Genomic DNA, 21,531 nt, shown 5'->3' with positions numbered 1-21,531 from the left:
TTTAATTTTGAAAAAATTCATCATTTTTCGTCAAGTTTTTGTCAAAAAATCGACTAAAAGTCTCTGGTCGATTTTCTCACCATTTGTCCGCACTTACTGTTCCGCTTAATCCCAAGCAGAACAGTAAGTGAAAATGACATCAAATCTTAATTGATCGAAAAGTAACTTTTAATGATCATTTTGATATTATTTTGATGTAGTGGTGACTCCCTGTTCTGCTTGGAATAGGAGTGAGATTGTCTCTCATTCACAGCATTCCCATTATTGCCATCATTACCACTATTGCCATCATTTTCATCATTGCCATCATAACATTCATTCCATTATTTCCATCCCATTTCCGTCATTTCTACAATTGCCATCATTCTCATTATTGCCATCATTGACATCTTTGCCATCGTCGCCATCCCATTGCCATCATTGCATTCATTTCAACATTGCCATCCCATTGCCATCATTGCATTCATTTCAACATTTCAACAATGCACATGATTGACATCAGTGCCATTAGTCAGCTTATAGCCTGACAATCTTAGGGCAATGTTCTCGATAATTTTAATGATGACAATGAAATGGCAATATGGAAATGGAATGGCACATTATGGAATAAATGCTTGGTAACGTTATATAGTAAAAAAGATGACAATGATAGCAGTAGCAGAAATGGTGGCATTTGTGACAATGATAGCAATGATGGCAATTGTGATAATGACGGCAATCGTGGCAATGATGGCATTGATGGCAATGGCTTAGTTTAGACCGGTTGTTTGATACGCGTACTAAGTACAATATACGTACTAAATTAATTTAATTCGATGGTGTAAACGATGACGTATAGTCTGGTACGATACAAATCAAATAGACGTATCGTATCAAAATAGTACGCATTTTCAGCACACATGTAACGGTGTAAACATTTCCGTATTATGTAATAGGCGATTTAGGTTTCTCAAGTTTTCTTCAGTTAATAGTTAATAATGTCTTCGTCTTGTGAGAATAAATCTGCGATAATTAATATAATGTGTAAAAAAAGACAAAATGGGAAGAAGAGGAGACGCGTGTTTTTTTAGAATTATGCACGGAAAAACAAATATTATCAATAATGGATGGAAAAAGACATAAACATGTTGAAATTTTCCGGCTACTTGTTTCAGAAATGGAACAAAGAGGTTACAATAAAACTGCAGAGCAGATAAAGCTAAAATTAAAAAATTTAAAACTTGCATACTTTAAATGCTAAAGAGATAATAATGTTAGTGGAGCTGCAACTAAACGTTGTCCATTCTATGATGAAATGGAAATATTATATGGCTGCAGACCAAATACAGCAGCAAGTTCATGTCATTCAGGAATCGATAATTGCATTCCATAATTGCATTCTTTCCATCATTGCCATCCAATGGGATGGCCTACTTTTCATCTTTTCCATCATTGTCATTATTGCCATCGTTGCCATCATTGTCATCCCATTTTCATCATTGCCATTATTATTACGCCATTGCCGCCACTGCCGACATTGCCACCATTTTTATTATTGCCATCATTGCCATTTTTTTGATAACATTTCCATCATTGCATTCATTTCATTATATGCGATTCTATTTCCAGATTGCCATTCCATTGCCATCATTAACATCGAGAACATTGTCATAATTGCCATCATTTCCACCATTGCCGTCATTGCCGTCAGGCTATATATGTATATTGTCATTGTCATCATTTCCATTATTGCCATTCCATTAACATCGTTGCATTTATTCCATTATTTCCATCCCATTGCCATCCCATTTCCATCATTTCCACAATTGCCATCGATTAATATCGAGAAGAATTTGATTAAAATCCATTACTTTACTGATTAACACTTTAATACCTTATGTCGTATATTATTATATAATTCTTTATTAATTTTTTTTTGTAAAGTTTTGATTAATCTTTACGTGATATTTCGTAAAAACTGTTGAAAGGTTGTATTAAAATCAGATCAATAATCTTCACGTTTGTAAGTTAGAGAATAAAAATAATACTCAAGTATCCATATATTTCATTGATTTTTATTACATTATTATTATTATTATTATTATTATTATTATTATGATTATTTGTTGTGCCATATTAATCGCGCGTATTGTCATTTGTAAATCATGTAAAAGAGTGGGCGCTTTCTAGTCTCTCTACGTCCCTGCGCAGAAATCGTTCGAAATCCTCTTTCTGAATTTTACGGCCTAAACGTAGCACGGAAAACGTGAAGGGTCGAAAGGGGAGTGAAGAGGAGGGTATCCATAGAGATAACATCGCCGCTTGCTCCATGTCTATCACCGCGATGCTTTCTCTCTCTAACTGAAGGCCTAAACAATTAAAGGACAATCACGTTAAAAGAGAAAGAGAGAAAGAGTGAGAGAGAGAGAGAGAGAGTTGCGTCAAGATTTAAAAAAATTAAAAAAGCTAATTTTTTCAAAAGCATAATTTGAAGACATTTAAATAATAAAGAATTATGTAAAAATAAAAAGATGGTATATTTATTCGTGGAAAGACATTTATTTCTTCTTCATCATATGATGCGATATTAATTACAATTATTTTTTAAGTACTGCGTAAAATGAATGTTTCTTTATTAAAGAACAAATTCTCTCTGTTACTATTAAACATCTTTTTTAAGTAAAAATATGATTGTGCAAAATATGGGCATAAACGTATTGATATGTATTAATATTAATGTTAATGTAAATAATTCAGACTATAATAAATAAAAAATTACGCGAAAATAGACGTAATTAATCATTTATGCACATTCTCGACCCCTGTCCTGGATGCAACACACGCGATACGCGTCAGATTTTATTTACAGCAAAATGGATGTTAGCACGGACAACCCTACATCCATTTCTCGAGAGATGGATGTAGGTTGTTGTCTGTGCTAATATCCACACTGTTTTTAACGGCGGGTTGCAAAATGGATGTGACACGTAGTTCCCATTCTGACCAGAATAGATGTGCGTCACTAGTGTACGGGAGTTTCGAAGCGTTATAGGAAAAAGGCCACCGTGGCCGCTCTCAGGTTCCTCTCTGCCTATGCTATGATTGCATATGGCCGCATGAGAGGAGATTCCTCTGTTCCTCTGTAACGAAAACAAATTGTGACAACTGTAAACCTGGTGCGTGATGATGTGATCACTTGATTCGAGGAACAGCAATAATTTGTTAGAGATATGCGCGCTAGGAAGAACACAAGGAAAGCATGCCTGTAGAGAATAACCGATCAGCTAAGTAATCATTTCTGATCGTTCTCTCGATGATGTAGCTGCCGTTATCTAGGCGTACAACACAACGGATAGCGTTTTCGTTAAACTTTTTGTTAAATATGGCGCAAATCCAGACGTCGACTATGGACGGGCTGCCGAAGCACTTTGTTAACGCAATGCGCACGCTGTTCGATATAATGGACGATCAAAACACCGGCTTCGTGAAGTTCGTCGATATCGAGGGTCGGTGGCAGGATGATGGAACGCAGGGCTTACCCAAGGGTGTACTGGACAGCCTGAAAAAAGTCACGCCGCCGAACGGGCTATTGTCGTTCGAGAGATTCTGTGCCGGCCTGAAGATCTGTCTGCTGCAAATACAGGCGGAGGTAGACGCGAAGAAACACGACGGCCAACCCAACAGGCCGCCGTCCGCGCCGATACTCATCCCTGACAATCAGAATAAGGCGGCTTGGACTTCGCCCAACACCGCTGCTATAAGACCGAACAACGCCATATCCCAGCAACGCACCCTCAGTATGCCGCAGTTGCTGGCTAATCGTAAAGACATGAATGCACAGTTGGAACTGATGGATGGGAGAAACATTGGAGAACCGAAGATCACCAAGGTATATGGTCCACCGAAACCACCTCGGACTGGTGCTGCCCTGGAAGGCAGAACGATGGGTCTGGAGCGTAACTTTGACAAGTCCGAGATCAGAACTGCATTGCAAAATTGGCAGATGGGTCTCATGATGAGCGATGAAAAAGAGAAGCGTCATTTGCAGGCTGTAAATTACAGACCAGACGCCAGGACATTGTTGAGACCGGCCAGAGTTCTGGGCGACGGTAAAGCGGTCGATATACAGAGCAATCAACTCGGGCTTCAATCCAAGAAACCATTGAATCGTCGCAGAGAACCCAGGCGGCACACGTTGCAGAATGGTATTGATTACAATATGGTAAAGATGTTCTTCTCTAGGACTCCCGACTAACCTTTGGTGATTGGTTCTGGGTATGCACTAACTGAATTTTAATAGCGATACATATCTCTTAAGCATGAAAGACATGTATCCTACAATTATTTTTTAATTGATATAAACCTTAATTGTATAATAAAACTCAGTATTTTTTGACATTTCAAAATGTTTTTAAAACATGTAATACTTTCAGATGAAACGGATGAAGCAGATTGAGCAGGAGAAGGATGTCTTGCTACAAGGTTTAGCTGCTGTTGATAAAGCTAGAGAATGGTACTTGAAACAAGTATCAGCCACTCAAGAGAAGATTAAACACCTTGGACGAATGGGTTCCCATGTGGTATAGAAAAGATACTTTTTATCTTATGTCACATATACTGTGAACAAAATATGCACAGCTGTATTTTACATAGGAACAATGGACTGAAGCCCAACAAGAGCGCTTAGAGCTGCAACGCGCGCGTGTTTTGGAAGTAAATCGACATCTAGCTGCTTTGATAAGCAGCTGGGAACGTGGAGGACTTCCACTTCATATGAATCTTGCATTCCTGAGTACTCCAACCTCTGCTCAGCTTCAGCAGGATATGCTCTCGAGGCTTAAACAACAAAATCACAAATTAACTGAGGTAATATATAATAATAAAAATGTATAAGAAACGGCGAATTAATTTAATCTAAATTCTTATGTGACATCTAAACAGGAAGTTAGCAAAAAGAGCCAACGAATAGCGTTACTTGAGCAAGAAAAAGACAGTTTGGTTAGAGAATTGTACAATAGACAATCTGGTCTGGTTCAATCCCGAAGAGCAACAATGATCCACGAACAACATGATCAAACATTCATGTAAGGTACTAACACTTTAAATTAAGTATTATCAACTTGATTAAAATTAATAACCTTTGATTTTATTTGAAAATATTTTTTTCAGAATATGAGAATTCCAGGCTTTAGAAAATGTGCCACATAGTGATATAATTGAGTTAAATTTTAAATAGCATAAAAAGAATAAAGAAATTGATATACGGAAAGGTGATGATCTATTAATATCGCCATTGTTGTACAAATCGATAAATAATGCCGGACATTTCAACTGGAATATTATACAGCAATAAGTGAAAATCGTGTTTTGAATGTTCCAGAATGCCATGATGCCATATAGAAAATATTTAACATATTTTAAAAGTATGAAATATTTGATATGGTGTTAAAATAATTGTCACTGCCTCAATAATTTGATATTTTACATTAAGGATGTAAAAAATATTCAATGAAGTATATGCAAAAATATACAATGAAGTATATGCAATTAGGTACAATTTAGACATAGTAATGGATAAATAAAATGTCTTAACGTCTCTACAATTTATCTAAAAGAACGAAACCTGTTTTAATAAATTATTTTAATTATGTAATAAACGTAATAAATTTATTTCCTTTTATATGCATTCTATTAAACTCTCTGCAGACATCGTGATAATTTGAAGACTCAGATGATTTTTTGATTTTGATTTATTCTGTAGATAGTAAATAAAAAGGATCGGCTTTCCTCTTTACAAAAAGTTAATAAAGAATTATCAGGATGTCAACTTTCGTCAGATTATATTTTGTACGAAAACAGATCTTCAAATTTTTACAAGTATTTTAATTCGTCAATTGATCAATTGCATTATAAATACGTAAATGTAGCTTTTAATGTTTCCATTTCCTCGATCTCTGCGGAAGGTTAATATTACAATCTCAAGTTGGCTAAAATTATAATCTCATATATAATGCAGTATTATTTTTATGCAGTGATGATGCACTATTGACATATCGATCTTGAGCTCATGGAAATTTTATTAAATCTTGCTTTGTCAAGAGTGGTAAGTTTTAGCGGGTGTCTTCATGACACACATTCCATTAATTTCCGGACTTGGAGCTGCCAGTGTCAAATGTTATCGAATTCTGAGAGACGATAGCACTTTACGATACGTCTTTAAATTCGTTAGTTTAGATCTTGTGCGAGCTAATCACTTATTAGCATAAAATTTCATGTATACGACTCGAAAACAAAAATTAATTTCATAAATGATTACTACTAATTATTCGATTATTTTGTCAATTAGTGATCGACAAATAATAATATCCATCAGTTTTCGTTTAAAATTGAAATAAAATAGAATTACCTCATATGTTCGATGTTGTCTTTGTTCTTTGTGTTTATGTAACATGTGCGTCTGTGTTAAAAAGAAACAAAGGATTGAACAAATCGTTGCCCGTTTATTAGAATTTATGAAGAAAATTAATTAAATGTAAGAAATTATTTAATGTTTTTCGAAAGTGTGTATAAAAATTGATTTTTTATTTCTTTGAATCAAAATAAATAAAACGCGATTTATTATATATATTTTTATTATTTCTGTGCCAAAGAATAATGGCATATTCAACTGTTGCCCATTAAATTATCAATTTAACAAATATCGGCGAAAAATTCTTCGTATCACGACAGCTACCTTTTGTTTCGAGGCTAAAGAGACGCAGTCTTTTTTCATGACAAAAATAGATACACTGTGTTGCAAAGGCTGATAATTTCGTGGCATATATACAGTCGCACAGTGATAGCAGACAAAAGCTGAATTCGTGAAATTGTATCAAAAAATAAGAAAATACATATATAATTTTAAATCGCGAGAAATCATTATACGAATAACAATACATTTATCTGATATTTTTAAAAATTTTACACTTTAATTATGATTTATTATAATCATTATAATTTATAATCATACAAGAAATAAATTTTATTACACATTCTTTAAATAGCTAAAAAATTCTGTATAATCTAAAAAATAAAAAATAAAAAAAAACAAGAATAAATCTAAAGTTTACAAGAAAAGTTTAACGAATTATTAATAACTCGTCTTTTCTTATATAATCTTCAATTGTACTAGCGCGTATAAGGCAAATAGATAGTTTCATAATTGTTAATAAACTGTATTTGATTAATGTTGCATAAAAATTAAAGAAATGCATGATTCGTGTCTCCATCGTTACTGCGGATGTCGGCGAACACCGAGATGCACCCCACGCATAGTTCTTCAGCGATTGGACGGCTTCCGCACGATCGTAACTAGTTTAGCGGTTCACGACAGTTAGCTGCCACGAGTCGGAGGGTTCGGTCGACTCGACCGCTGCATCGTCCCCGAACGGCACGGCGAGCGCTTCTCCCGTTGCAGCGTCGACGAGAGAACGCGCGTGCGAAGACAGACAGCACTGATCCCGTGTCCCCCGTGTCGACCTTTGACACTGGGTCGGCGACAAAAGCTTACAAAGAAAACGTTGAGCGGTCGACGATCTCCCTTTCGACGAGCTCCTCTCTTGGATTATCAACATCCACGATATCCTTCGCGGGGTTTTTTGACGTCTCTTGTCTCAACTCATCCGGGAACATCATGCTACCGAGATTGACTCTGGCGGTTGCTCTACTCCTTTTAATAATGGGTACGTTATTATTATAATATAACGAGTTCAAACAATGAATTATAGATTTCGCATAGATAAACAGACACTATCATTAAGCGTTTAATCAAAGTATAAGTAACGTTGCAAAAATTTTTAGAAACAACTAATTAGTACATAAACGTCAGATTATAGTTAACAATATATATGATCAATGAAAAACTAATATTCATTAGATTCTAAACACATCAAAGACATTTTCTGATTTAAAATTCAATTTCATCTGGTCTGTCTCACTCAATCTATAATTTTCCTTTCTTGTTACTGTGTTCTATTCTCTGCAATATAAAACGTGTGATTTTTTCGTGTTATTTAATCTTTTTCTTTTAGACAATAAATTCTAAACACTAATTCTAAATTAGTTTGTGATGTTTTAGAATAAATAAATTTATATTACTAAAAGCAGATTTTTAATATTTAAAAGACTTAAATATTTTTTGGAATTATCACCGTCTTCTCAGCAAATCTAATCTCCCATAGAATAAATAGCAGCAATATACGTATGAAACGCTTTCAATTTATTTTCTGAGTAATCAAATGATAAACCCATCTCATACCGATAATGAACGGCACTCTTAATGATGAGCATCCCACACACGCCTCTTCTACTGATTACACCGCTACAACGAGCCGTATAATCAGTAATTAATAATTACCCTTGAATGAATCAAATAAAGACGTATGTGAACGCAACGTTTGTTAAAGCAATTATAAATTACTGGATGTCATTGCAACACCCATTGTGAATGTCACGCATTAGGTCGAGAGTAAATGAATCTAAAAATCGATTAACCCACGCATGGTTATCCTCTATCTCGTGAAACGCTTATCAATTTAGACAAGTGGGAAGTGCAGCCGGCCACATCCGGTCGCAAACATTTGCCTTCATTAGAGCGCTACTATCTCTCTCCTCGGGGTAAATAAACCGTAGATATTTCCACTACATCTGTGGTACATTTACCTAAAAATAATGTAGATATTTAATAAATATAGAACCCAATTAAGACCCACATCTATCAATTCTGATAATATGCATTAAAATAGATATGCGTGGTAACATGTAGTAAAAAAATATTTCACAAGACATTATTCATTATTATTTCTTTATAGTTCTCCACTATTATTTCGGGACTAAATTTTTTTTATGCAGTTTCTTGAATTAATATATTAGATGATTTTAGTGGAGAGGGAGAAAATGTCTTTTTATTATTTATCGCATCCTTTTTGTATCATATTTAAAATTATATTTTTGTACATTACTAAATTTGAAGTTAAAATTTGGCAAAATTAATTTATAAAATTGGAAAAAAATTTTTCTCATATAGCTTAATTTATTAATAATTCCTTATCTTTATGCGTTAAATGAAAATTATGTGTTTGATACTTTTATTTATACAAAGAAAAATTGATTTCAGTTAAACAAAAATATCTATTTGTTAGAAAAGTATCAAAAGTATTTTGTACAAATTATGATTTTTGCTTAAACAACTCTACAGCGTTGTGCTTGTTCAACGCTATTGAATTTAATTAACGCCAAACTTTTTTTACTAGGAGTTATATCGTCGAAGGGATGCGAGTTGGATCAGATGCGATATGGATGCCGCATCTATAATGCGCAATGCAGTTGCGGTTACGGCTGTAAATCCGAATACAGATACGATAACAATGACGATTGCAAATTAGCGCTGAAAGGTAATAACAAATGATATATGTGCTCTTACTTGATCTGTTAAATCCATAGAATAACAGACACATTGACGTATTTTAAACGCTCCTTGAAAATTTTAACATATCTCATTGCAGGAAGACGTAGCGATATATGCTCTCGATCGAAACCGTGCCTGAATGAAGGTTCATGCTCCCAAATATCATCGGATCCTGGATTTAAATGTCGTTGTGAAGGCACTGGATTCTACGGCACTTATTGCGAAACACGTTAGTACCTTTAATGACAGCAGATAATTCGACTTAATTTTTAACATTATGACTTTTTATACACTAAGTTTTCGCAGATTTAAAAAATCAGCTTAGTAGAATAGTTAGATTGAATAGAATTAAAAAGCAAAGGATATTTTGGTAGAAGAAAGAATGGTATATTGTTAAATATCAAAAAGTTTTCGCATTTCTCGAATTTTTTTTCAACATAGAAAATATATTACGATAATGCCAAATGAGATAAAATTAATATAAATAATTGTATGTTACAGCTTGTCCACGACCAAACAATACATCTTTCCGAGGACAATTCCCTTACGAGTGTGTCGTGATCTAACTCGAATTTTTTCTCTTACTTTCATCTGAAATTCAAACTTGTAATAATATGATACATACATACAAGAAAAGAAACGCATTTCATAAAACATAATATTTACACATCTTTGTACATACATAATAAATATTAAAACAGACGATACGCCGTATTATTTCTCATTTTGCATTTCCATTCATAATACTCTTGGGACATTTTGTAATCGCGATTTCTTGAAAATAACTCGATAAGTATTGAAGTTACATCACAACATAATTCGCGGTTTTGAAACAGTTTTGACGTTTTATAGAAAGTAGATATATTTCGATGCTTCCATTGTTTATTCATCAATAATTTTACAATATGTATGCACATGATGTGTTGGATCCATGAGTTTCGGGACAAGCGCTTGGTTTGTATCGTGCTTGTGTTATGTACTTTTCCTTATTTTATGTTATTTTTTTTCATATTTCTACAATAATGCCACATGTATCTCGCTTACCGTTTCAGATGGCAAAACTTATAAAACGTGACTTCTTACTCTTTACATAGGTATTTTTTTTTGTAATTTCCATTGTATGTCCACAGAATTAGTAATACTAATTTGATTTTACAACACTGCATTAGAGGAACTTAACGACATATATATATATATTTATGTATATATATAATATCTAAGATAAACAGTCGGCCAGTCATAACTCTTCCTTTTCCTTTTTACAAATTTATAGACATCTTGTTAACAGAGTGACTCAATATCATAATTTATTACAACAAAACACACACACTGTTCGTAATAAAATTATTCAGCAAATTCTGATAAAGAATCTGTAGTGTGGGATGTTTTTCGTCAAACTTTTTTGTATCAATATTATGTAAACGTCTATTTGCGTGCAATTCTTTTTCCTTTCCTTTTACCCATTGTACATTTATATCACACATGATGTACATGATAGGTAAAGCAACTTTCGAAATAAATCATATAAAAAGATAATAAAGATTGTATATCAACATATATAAGAATATTTTTTATAAAGACGGATATATCTCAGATACAAACAAGTAGCTAGCAGCCCTGTAAGTATTCTGGGACGTCTTTTGGTATTTTACTTCCAAGTAATGAAATGATATATTTACCGAACTTTCACAAAAATAGAAACGTACTAATAAAAAATTTCGCCAAATCTTATGAACTATATTCATTACGTTCATAAAAGTAACCTCGAATAGATAGCTTAGCAATAAATTCATGAAGATGTGGGAAATTAACTAAAGAGAGAAAACAATTACGTATTACAGTAAATTCTAACATTATCTGAATGCAAGATAAATCGCCTTCTTTTTTTTATTTTCTTTCCTCCCGTTTTTTTTCTTTTATGAGGTGATAAAATGAGTCGTTGTTTATTTTTTTTTCTTTTTTACTTTTATATTATTTTCGGCCCTTGGTCACTATCCATTTTTTCAAATTATTATCATTATAATTATTGTTGTCACATTAGTCTGAATTTGGCAAACGTTTATGACCATGCTTACAATAGTAATCTCTGTATCGAAGTATATGGACTAAAAACAAATTGTAGATTACAATTTGGATAATTAATAGCCCAGTTTCATTAGCTGCCCAGAAGCATTATTCTTCTATGGCACCAGGAATACGCTGACATCTTTCCTGGTTAAACCCGCGCGTGCCATCGGGCCCTCTTGGTTGTCTGACCACAGTCAATTTTGGGCCCGTATCTTCCAAAGATATAGTACGTAATCGGCTTATTAATCGCTCGGGTCGTTGCTGGACTGCATCGCTGTGAGCAATAAAAGTTTACAAGTTAAATTACAATGTTCCAATTCATGTAAAAACAAAAATTAAAAAATTAATTTACCTTAATCGAGTTACGCTGCACGCTGATGATTTGCCAGTACGTTGATTAGTAACCAAAACAAATTCCACTTGATCTCCTGGCTGCAGCATAACGTGATCTTGAACTTCACTTGCGTGAAAGAATAATTTTTTGCCCTCATCAACTTCGTAAGCAAGAAAACCGAAAGGGCCCTTCATCGCGTCCACGGTCGCCCTCCTTTTTTTCCTGACGGCTACGATGTTACAAGCGTGACCGGCTGAATCGACCTGTAATTGCACAGGATCGCCAGCCTGTAATAGCTCCCGTTTGTTAGAAAGTCCCATGATTCCAAATTCATATTCCGGCGTTTCCTCATTCTCATTAGTTGGATTAATCTTGATCAAACCAGCATACTCTGCTTGCTCGGGGTTTGCACTTCTTAATGGTCGTATTACAGTGCCCTCGAGTACTTCACTGACAGCTGTTGGCCTAGGAATACTTCCACGAGGCACCAGCTTAACATGATCGGCTGCTACACAACCTCCAGAACCTCTGCCATTACTCATATTACTAATTGTACATTCGATATCAGCTCCTAATTCCAATGTACTAGCGTCTCCTTCAAAATTACTGTGAATAAAATGTTATATGTACATATGTATACGCATCGTTCATTGTAAAAATTAAAATACATCTCTCTCTCTCTCACCTGTAGTGAAAAAATATTTCTCTATCATGATTTACTGTCTCAATAAAGCCAAACCCATCTTTAAGGGCGGCAATAAAACCTTGACACACTTGTCCATTTGATTTTTTGTTAACATTTTGAATTTTTTCACCAGCGGCATTTACTAAAAATATGTCTTCAGCAACAAGTTCTTTATTTCGTTTCACTTGAACAACATTGAACATTACCTATAAAATCAAAAATATTTATAGCAAAATATAAAGCATGTTCTCTAAAAAGTAGAATATGGATCAATCTTCCTATATAATAATTTACCTTATCACCCAATTTTGGAATATGTTTAGGATCGCAATCTTTGGAGAAGAAAATAATGCTTTTCTGCTGGCCATAATTAATAAGGCCAGGTTCCATCAAATTTGTGTCCTGTGCTACAGTACCTAATATATCCTTCTCTATAATAGTTTGAAATGTTACGGTACCCGTTGGTAAATGTTTCAGTCTAATAGCACTTTGTCGAGTATTAGAGAATGATGATGACGGGTCCTTATGAAAAAAAAAAAAGAATAAAATTAAAAATATAATTAAGATAAAAGAATAAACTGTAATAACAAAACTTTTTTTTTAAACACTGAAATATGTTATCACGTTAATATATACTCACTTGAACAACTGTAAATTCAACTTCATCCCCTACACTAATTTCTCTATCAACATCAAGAACTTCGTTAAAATGAAAGAAAAGTCTAGGTTCTCTTTCTACACAACGAATAAAGCCAAATCCATCCTTGAGAGACTGTATTACACCTTGCTCTCGCTTTTCCCCAGATACAGTGAAAGATTCTGGCAATAACATTATTTGTGTAGCTCTTTTCAGTTGATCTCTAGTATCTGTTGCAATACGAAATTGGACCCAGTCCCCATGCCTATTAAAGCAATCAAATTACAATATATTACATCTATGTATATAAACATTATAAAAAATGCGTTATTGCATTTAAGTAACAAATGCATAGTAATTTATATACACAAAAATAAAATTAAAAAAATACATTTATTAATTCGCACAGATTACCTAAGAGTGAAATCTCCCTTTTGATCTTTATCACCAAAAGGTGCTTCAAGAGGTTCAGAATTACTGTCTCTATATCGAATACGACCATTTAACGGATCATTTTGATGACGAGCAGCATTGCCTCTCTCCAACGGTTTTAACACTTGTCCTTTCACTACTTCATTGCTTACTTCCTCAAATACAATTGAGCCAGGTGGTAACTTTGTAATGTTGCAAGCTACTTCTTTCCCCTGCAACCGCGTTAAATTTTAGAGATTAATTGTTATTTATGTAGATCTTTCTTCGAGAAACGCTTACAGTTTTTATCTTACATTGCGCGTTTGTATTATAAACTCCACATCATCTCCTAGCCTAAGTTCTTCTTTCATAGATTTAGCCTCGCTAAAGTGGAAGAATATCTCTTTGACTACATCAGCACGCTCGATAAAACCAAAATTTTCTTTCATTGAGCATACCACTCCACGATAACGAACTGGATGTGCTGGATTTTCCAGCCTTACATTACATGCACCCAGGTTTCCTCTGTAATGTTTACATGTATGTAAAAAAAAATTACTACTTACTAAAGGTTTTTCTATTTATTAACAAACACTACGTATTGTACCGTTGATTAGTAGCAATTTGAAATGACACTTTATCACCAGCACGTAAGGTGACATTTCCTTCGACATCATCTTTGGTATATGGCAGAAAAAAACATTCTCCACGGTTTTCGTAACTGATACGACCCTGTGAATCGCCACTCGCTTGTAACTCTGTTGTTACATTACCGATGCATCGTTGATCTCCTAATGCCTAAAAGAAATTATATTCACACATTTATTTCTTGCAAATCCTTTTTTGTTATACATCACTTCTCTTATCATTATTATTATTGTTATTGTTTTACTAACCACTGGGGCGATTTTGCTAACGGTACTTGCAATGGGCTTGCCTGTTCGTCGATCGTAGGTCATTTCAAACTCTACAGGATCTCCAATCTTCAAATGTTCAATATTACCACTAAATTGGCTAAAATGAAAAAACAATCTCGCCTGTCTTTCACAGCATTGTATGAATCCGTAAGAATGCTGTTGAGTAGAAACCAAGTATAAATTAGTCATTTAGATATTTATAAATAATTAAGTTTATTATAAATAATCAAGTTTCATAGCACCTTCCTAGTACTCACCAATAACTTCTCAATTATACCAGTTTCCCGTGTTCCTTGATTTGCAGATTGATCCTGATAGGTAGAATTATTAGTGGCAGATTCGTTCGTATAACTAGCATTTGTTTCCATACCCGGGAATTCTAACGGAAATCTTGCACCATTGCGTGGTGACGATTGCGTGCCGGGATAACTTCCGTAGTTAATAGAATTTTTACCACAATCGGGATGTGAACCCATGTAATGATCACCGCTATAATTGGTACCATTTCGATAGTTGTTTGACGTCGGTTGATGAGATCCCGTTATGGCTTTAGGAGTTGGTACAGCCATAGACTTATAATCAAGTATTGCTGGGTCAGAGTTCATGATTGGCGGCTGGAACGATTTCCACTGAGGATTGTTGATGACGTTGTCTGACATTGTCTTCTGAATTTGCGCAGTGTTATGTGTAATATTACGTATAATTTAGCTCTTCTTCTTTTGAAACAATTACTTAATTTCTTTTATGTTTACACTTCTGTTCCACCCCACAATATATATATATATATACTTATATTTAGAAATTTTTAGTCTTTTTCAATTATTTAAGTGTTTAACATAGATATCACAGAACGGTTCTTGGTACCTTATATCTTTGTTCACTATTATAATGTTACAAGAACTTAATGAAGAGGAAGAGTGGCTCCTTGAAATGCTGCAGAAATGCAGGCTTCTTCGTGTGACCAGAAAGTGGAAGTAAGGTCTCTTCAAAATTATTTTAACGCGTTTATCGTGAATTATTTATCAGAGAGTACCACGGTGGCTCGACACGAACTTGGCACTCCTTAAACGCAGATAAAGATGTTCTAGCAACCAAGCGGAGCAGCACAATCTCAGCCGCAATCACAATCACGGTTACTGTATTGGCTTACCTATCTCTTGCTCACAAGGCTTGTTGTGTATATAATATACAAATGAACGATGCAGTTAATGCTGATTTATGACTTAATACAAGTACAAAATCTTAGCACACCATACACTGTCAATACTTTCCATACTATGTTTGAATATTATAACAATTGCTTGATAAATACTCAATTTAGCGTGCACTAGAATAACTGTGTTTTCTTTTAAACATCAGTCATCCCTTTACAAAAGGAGTAAATCAAAAACATAGGAGATTTTAAAAGATAAATGTTGACTTGAAAATCCTCAGATGTCTTCAATGCGTGCTGAGTCTGATTGTGTTCTTCCAATATTTCTATAGTAACGTTTCCTTTCTTCAGCTTTTAAATGTGAAATTTACAGTGAACCTTAGTTTCAGAAGTGTCCTAAACTAACAATGACACAAGCTGTAAAAAAAAAAAATTACAAAAGTTAAGAAATACCACTTGATAATATAATAATATAGATAAGCGTAAGATATATTCAGTATATTATCATTTAAAAATTGCGAGCTCTGTATCCAAATATCAAAATATATATATGACATTGATTTTTATTTTTTTATTATATTAGTAATTAATTTTTATCTATAAACGTGTATCTTGTCACAAATTAAATTAAGTCTATATAAAATACTTTATAAAAATCTCAAAACTTTAGTACATAAAATAGAGGCAAATAATATTCAAATAATACAAGTATACAAATAATATTCTTCAAAATAAAACAAAAAATACAGAAAAATTAATCATATACAGTATTACCAAAAATTATCAATGGCAGAAAATACCAAGAATTTTATATTCTGCCACAGCTCTAGATGTATATTTAAAACAAAAATCAATTTAAAAAATCATCGAAGATACACACGCAAAAATTCGATACACGCGCGAATTTTCGACTTTTCAACGCGTTTCAAGCGCACGTGATCGGGCCTACATACGTAGGTTGCTACATCCCTGTGGAGGTATAAAAGAACTTTCCGAAATCGAGAGAAAACGACCGAGGCAAACTAACAATGCATTTATTTATGGCGCTGCCGCGGGAAGACAAGCACGATCCTGTCCAATTATTTGATAATTTGACATTGACCACGGAGAAGATACCCAAAACCCAGTGTGTTCGTTACGCGGCCTGGTAAAATTGCGTCTGACGCGAAGGCGTCGCACGATGCGAGATGTTCCGCGCTGGTGCATGAGTCATGACCCTCGGACCCGCGCTACCATCTCCACCTCGAGCCTCATCTCGCTCGCGCTATCGCTGCTGACCACATATTACTGGATGCGATTATGCGTCCTGAAACGTTCGCGTAAAATTCGAAAGGGATGGCGATCGCAGGGTGATGAGCGTGACCCTCCTTAAGAATTGTGGATGCGCGTCAATCCTTACGCGTGTGCTCGCAACCGCACTTTCGTGAATGGTTCCTAGCTGCAGCGCGACGGACAGTGGTCAAGACGTTATCATGTGCGTTTGTCGCAGTTTTATGAGGTTGATTTTTTTATGAGGTCGCGGAGCGCTTTATCTCGCCGCAGCGGTCGCCGCGAGGCCGCGGTGTGCCCCGGTCGGCCCATTCCAGCTGCCAAATCGATCGGCGATCGTCACCGGGAATCGCGCTGACCCGGACAACACGCCTTTTCGCACAAAGCTCGCAATTAAAGGGCGTCAAGAGGATTTACAAGACTCACCACGACACAGCACAGCACTGACGACATGCCGCCATGTTGAATGTCAACATTCGGCGTTCACATACATACTCAGCGGCAGCGACCACGAGTTTCCTGTGTGCGCTCGCACGCACGCGCGCTCCGATTTCCGCATGACCGCGATAGAAACGGGCCTTCACGAATTCTTTCGATTTTTCTCGCAGTATCGCATGCTTTTAGACGAAATGTTTTCATATATTCGAGAATTTTACAAAATTGACATTTGACGAAGAAACCACGTTATAAATTTTTTTCAACTTTTTTTTGTTTTAATTGCTTCCATCAATGACATTTCTAGTTGCCACTATATAAAGAACGAATTTTTGTATTGAATATTTTTTTAAGAAAAAAAAAATACAATTAAATTTCAATTAATTTAATAATTAAGGACCGATCTTACCCTCTCCGATTAGCTTGATCAAATTAAATTTAATAATAGCCAATTTAAAATTGATCGTATTGTTTTATTTCTCTTGTTCATTTTTTACGAATTTATTAAAATAAATTATATTTTAAATTAATAAAATGTAGCACTTCAAATTTTCTAATTAAAATAATTAAAAAATTAGATTAAGGATAATCAGTTTTAAATTTTGCAACTGGTAATTCATGAATTTAATTGACCGATTAAGTTAATTGACACCAGCCTTTGACAGAATTACTAAAAATAAAATTTTTAATCAGATAATCCATCATTCTAAATTTAATCTTCATGTTAATAAAAAATTTAATAATCTTATGTTGCAAAAATCATACAGACATTACTTAATAAATTAATCATCAATCAACTTTGTGATTTCAAACACATCGGAGTTTGATTACAAATACTATGATGCTCATTTTACCAATGTAGATTAACTTTTATCTCAATTGAACTTATTTTTTATCCTTTTCTAGTCTTAAAGTTAGCTCAATAGGTGAAATGTTAGCAGATTGATAAAAATGCAGCAGATTTGGTCAGAACATATCAGATCATGTCCATATTCAGTTGTATTCTAATATACACTACTAGTGTAACATGAACTTAGATAAATCAGTGTAATATACACAGCCTTTGTGATACAACCAGAAGAGCCTAGAAGAGAACTCAGGCCATTATTGACTATGTTCAGCAGACTCAACATGTTGAGATATTCTTCTAGATCATTAAATCAGACCTTCAGATCTAGAAGAATACACCAATAATAGCGAGAGCTCACTCAACAGTTGTTGAGTTTGTTGAAAATGCCCATTGGTAGAAACCGAGCAGAATCTGCACACGCGAATCATAACATCTAATGGAAAACTAACAGCAAAGACCAACCTGTAATCTTTTCATTATTTAAAAAATGTGCATAATACATCCTTGAAGTTGATCTACATTAGTGGAAATGGACATAATGGACCGATCTAAGAAATGTCAATTTCTTCTCATAAAGTCTATATATAATGAAAGAGATGTCGCTATATGTTCAATATTAAATTGATTCTTTTTCAAATATATTTTATAATGTATTTTAAATATATTATATGTATATATATATATATATATATATATATATATATATATATATATATAAATTGTCACATACACACATAATATACATATTCAAATCTGAATTGGTCAGCAACGGCAGATTTCTTGCTCAAACGTTTTTATTCCGAGAACGATTAGTATAACAAAGTTGAGAGGGAGAACGAGAAGTCACCAAGAGCTCCACTCGGTCTCGAGGAATCGAAAATGTATCTCAATCTTGTTTGACATAAGGTGCCTCCCCTACCATTGCAGTTCTCTTATCATTAGTATACAAAGTGACATATCTTCTCGAGCTCAACTACTCGTATAATTTACAGTAAAACGGTCAGTTTAGTAATAGATAATAATTTGTGCAGAGTTCGCGCTTATTGTTAAGTGTTCAGCTTTGCGGGAGCTTCACTGCTGGACGTCCTCGTGTAGATGTTGAAGTGATTTAGTCTACGCCAGCGTAAATCTTCAGGATCGGGTGTCGGTGGGGCAGTGACACATTCGAGACTCAGCTGCAAGGCTCGTCTCAACTCATCATCTTCATCCGTCGCATCGTTCGCTGAGTCTGTTAAATGCGTCTTTATACCATCATCAGTATGAAGATCTAATCTCAACTTTAGTGTTTTGTCTACGTCGTCTTCGTCGTTTTGCAAACTCATTTGTAAAGCTCTAGCTAATTGCACATTTTCATCCTCCTCTTCATCACTCTTCTCTTCCCTGCCCTCGACTCTTATGGGAATTATCCTTTCACGAGGTTCATCCGTGGATAATCCAGGTTTGTGCAAGAGCGAGGATACGTCTCTGGTTGCACTTGAAGATTGTGGGACCTTTACCTCTCCCATCGCGAGCGCAGTTTTCAAGATTTCGTCTTCCAACTTGGTGCCTAAGCGATTGCCTTTGGATGTGGTCTTTGATTCCAAGTTTGAATTGCTTTTCATCGCAACTATTGGATTTTTTAGAAGAACATCTTCGGCGGGACATTGCGGAAGGGTACCAATAACGATAAAAATTGAATAACCTATAAAAAAAACATTGGAGATTGACATACCTCTCAATCGGCATGTTTTTTGTTATCATCTCGCTATATGTGCTTACCTTCTTGTAACAATTGAGCTAGGTACATTGTGAGGTATGTGTCTGATATAAGCTGGGGTCCGCTAAGCATTGAATTTAAATTAAACCACTGGCTTCCGAGTTTTCTTATCGTAAACCAATGTCCCTTATAATTACAAATATATGCTCTCATCCGCCTGAAAATTACATCGCCACTTCACGCATTATTTTATAAAATTATTATAAATAAAATTACTCATTTTATCGTCTTTGAAGAGCATGAGAGTATAAGTAATACAAATGTATAGTACAAATAAATGTAAGTAGAAATTAATTAGCCAACCTAATGTGAAATAATTGAGAAAGCTGGATAAAAAAAGTTATATTTCATTATATGAAAAATATTTTAGATTAAAATTATTTTATATTTTTAAACTTTATATAATCATGTGTTATTTCTAAAATCTTAATGAGACATAATTCTTTGATACATTAGCTACAATACAAAAATATAAAATATAACTGTACATATAAAACTGATTAAACTTGTGAAGAAAGAGTGCTTCATAAGAAGGTCAGATAATCATGTTCTACTATACATATATAAATATTACTTAATTCATATGTAATTGGTATGTGTGATTTACTGTAATTGTTCTAACAATGAAATTTATGGAAACAGTGCTTTTCTACAAGCACAATAGAACAAAAGGTCTCAAGACAACAATGCAAAGATGGGTCCGGACAAATTATCAATAACCTACGAAGGATCATTCTGTGCCAGTAATGCTGTCGGTTCCGTGCTGTTATATGGAATCAGTTCTAAACCCCAAACTTTCAAAGCACTGCTAATAACTTGAACTGAAAAGTATCCACTGTCGTCCATGTTTCCTGATGGTTGCTAAACATAAGCAATTTGTTGTTGTTACACACAGTATTTATTTTCAGTGCTCTTGGCAGTAATAATAGCAATGTCAAGCGTTCATTAAGGGAATTTTTATTTTCAAAGGAGATAAAATGTCTTTCTGTAATCTGATGTGGTGCCTTTAACGTTGAAAGCGTTTTGCAAATTATAATACGCCGAGCTGCTCCGACGTCGTGTTTACCTCAAGGAACAGTTTGTAGTCCTCGCTGTCAACGCCTGACTCGGCCATCCGAATTCTCTCCTCCTCGTCCATCTGGTGGCCGAAGTTCGCCAGGTCGACGGCGTTGAAGTACGGGCCTTGTAATAACGCGTTTAGGCAGTGCTGAGCGCACAGGTATCCTTCTTGCTGCGGAAAAAAAACATGAGATGCGCGGTGATCTGTCTAAACGGAGGCGGATGACGAGTTAATTGTCACGCGCGACGACGACAAGTCATTTACCTTTTCGTGAAATATGCTCTCCATTGCACAAATTCACCCGGCGATACCGAGGATAACGCGAACCCTGTGCCCGTGTCAGACGCGTAATAATAACCGTAAATGTAACGTTGCTCCGCCAATCTCGGGCGCGCGAGAGAACGTCATCCGCAAAAATATTTTCAGGCTACGGGCTACGGCCATGAACAAGCGATTACCATTGCGTCGCGTCGTTGATTTAGGTTGCCGGAAGTACCGAATCCGAAGGTTTCGTGCGTGAAAACTCGCCTATA

General features: G+C 34.9%; 4 protein-coding genes across 6 annotated transcripts; 2 read left to right on the top strand and 2 right to left on the bottom strand.

The window, feature by feature from the left end:
• The first annotated feature begins 3,054 nt into the window (after positions 1–3,054).
• Positions 3,055–5,632, top strand: LOC105193423 (suppressor APC domain-containing protein 2). 2 transcript variants are annotated; one of them, XM_011157854.3, is made up of 5 exons: positions 3,055–4,201; positions 4,413–4,559; positions 4,633–4,845; positions 4,921–5,063; positions 5,149–5,632. In XM_011157854.3, exons 1-5 carry the CDS (start codon positions 3,362–3,364, stop codon positions 5,153–5,155), a joined length of 1,350 nt encoding a protein of 449 aa, XP_011156156.1. In that variant the 5' UTR covers positions 3,055–3,361; the 3' UTR covers positions 5,156–5,632. The 2 variants fall into 2 exon arrangements, with proteins under 2 accessions (XP_011156156.1, XP_011156157.1); XM_011157855.3 differs by having other exon boundaries at positions 4,921–5,068.
• A 1,629-nt stretch (positions 5,633–7,261) lies between these two features.
• LOC105193424 (adhesive plaque matrix protein 2) lies at positions 7,262–10,126 on the top strand. The gene is made up of 4 exons (XM_011157856.3): positions 7,262–7,700; positions 9,270–9,410; positions 9,522–9,653; positions 9,926–10,126. Exons 1-4 carry the CDS (start codon positions 7,652–7,654, stop codon positions 9,988–9,990), a joined length of 387 nt encoding a protein of 128 aa, XP_011156158.1. The 5' UTR covers positions 7,262–7,651; the 3' UTR covers positions 9,991–10,126.
• A 162-nt stretch (positions 10,127–10,288) lies between these two features.
• Positions 10,289–17,469, bottom strand: LOC105193425 (cold shock domain-containing protein E1). Its single transcript, XM_011157857.3, has 11 exons — positions 17,324–17,469; positions 14,733–16,045; positions 14,455–14,631; positions 14,166–14,356; positions 13,873–14,083; positions 13,562–13,791; positions 13,151–13,412; positions 12,805–13,032; positions 12,511–12,716; positions 11,844–12,431; positions 10,289–11,765 (listed from the first exon to the last, which is right to left on the bottom strand). The coding sequence occupies exons 2-11, from the start codon at positions 15,132–15,134 to the stop codon at positions 11,597–11,599; spliced, it is 2,664 nt and encodes an 887-aa protein (XP_011156159.1). The 5' UTR covers positions 15,135–16,045; positions 17,324–17,469; the 3' UTR covers positions 10,289–11,596.
• Positions 17,470–18,958: 1,489 nt separating this feature from the next.
• On the bottom strand, positions 18,959–21,529 carry LOC105193426 (ataxin-3). Of its 2 annotated transcripts, none has more exons than XM_026135897.2 (5): positions 21,263–21,529; positions 21,005–21,169; positions 20,663–20,799; positions 19,941–20,113; positions 18,959–19,863 (listed from the first exon to the last, which is right to left on the bottom strand). In XM_026135897.2, exons 1-5 carry the CDS (start codon positions 21,284–21,286, stop codon positions 19,229–19,231), a joined length of 1,134 nt encoding a protein of 377 aa, XP_025991682.1. In that variant the 5' UTR covers positions 21,287–21,529; the 3' UTR covers positions 18,959–19,228. The 2 variants fall into 2 exon arrangements, with proteins under 2 accessions (XP_025991682.1, XP_011156160.1); XM_011157858.3 differs by having other exon boundaries at positions 19,941–20,095.
• Positions 21,530–21,531: the final 2 nt, after the last annotated feature.

Source organism: Solenopsis invicta, chromosome 9, assembly GCF_016802725.1.
Source record: "Solenopsis invicta isolate M01_SB chromosome 9, UNIL_Sinv_3.0, whole genome shotgun sequence".
In the NCBI taxonomy this organism is placed as follows: domain Eukaryota; kingdom Metazoa; phylum Arthropoda; class Insecta; order Hymenoptera; family Formicidae; genus Solenopsis; species Solenopsis invicta.
The sequence above is the reverse complement of the archived record's forward strand: the minus strand, read 5'-3'. Positions and strand labels throughout refer to the sequence as shown.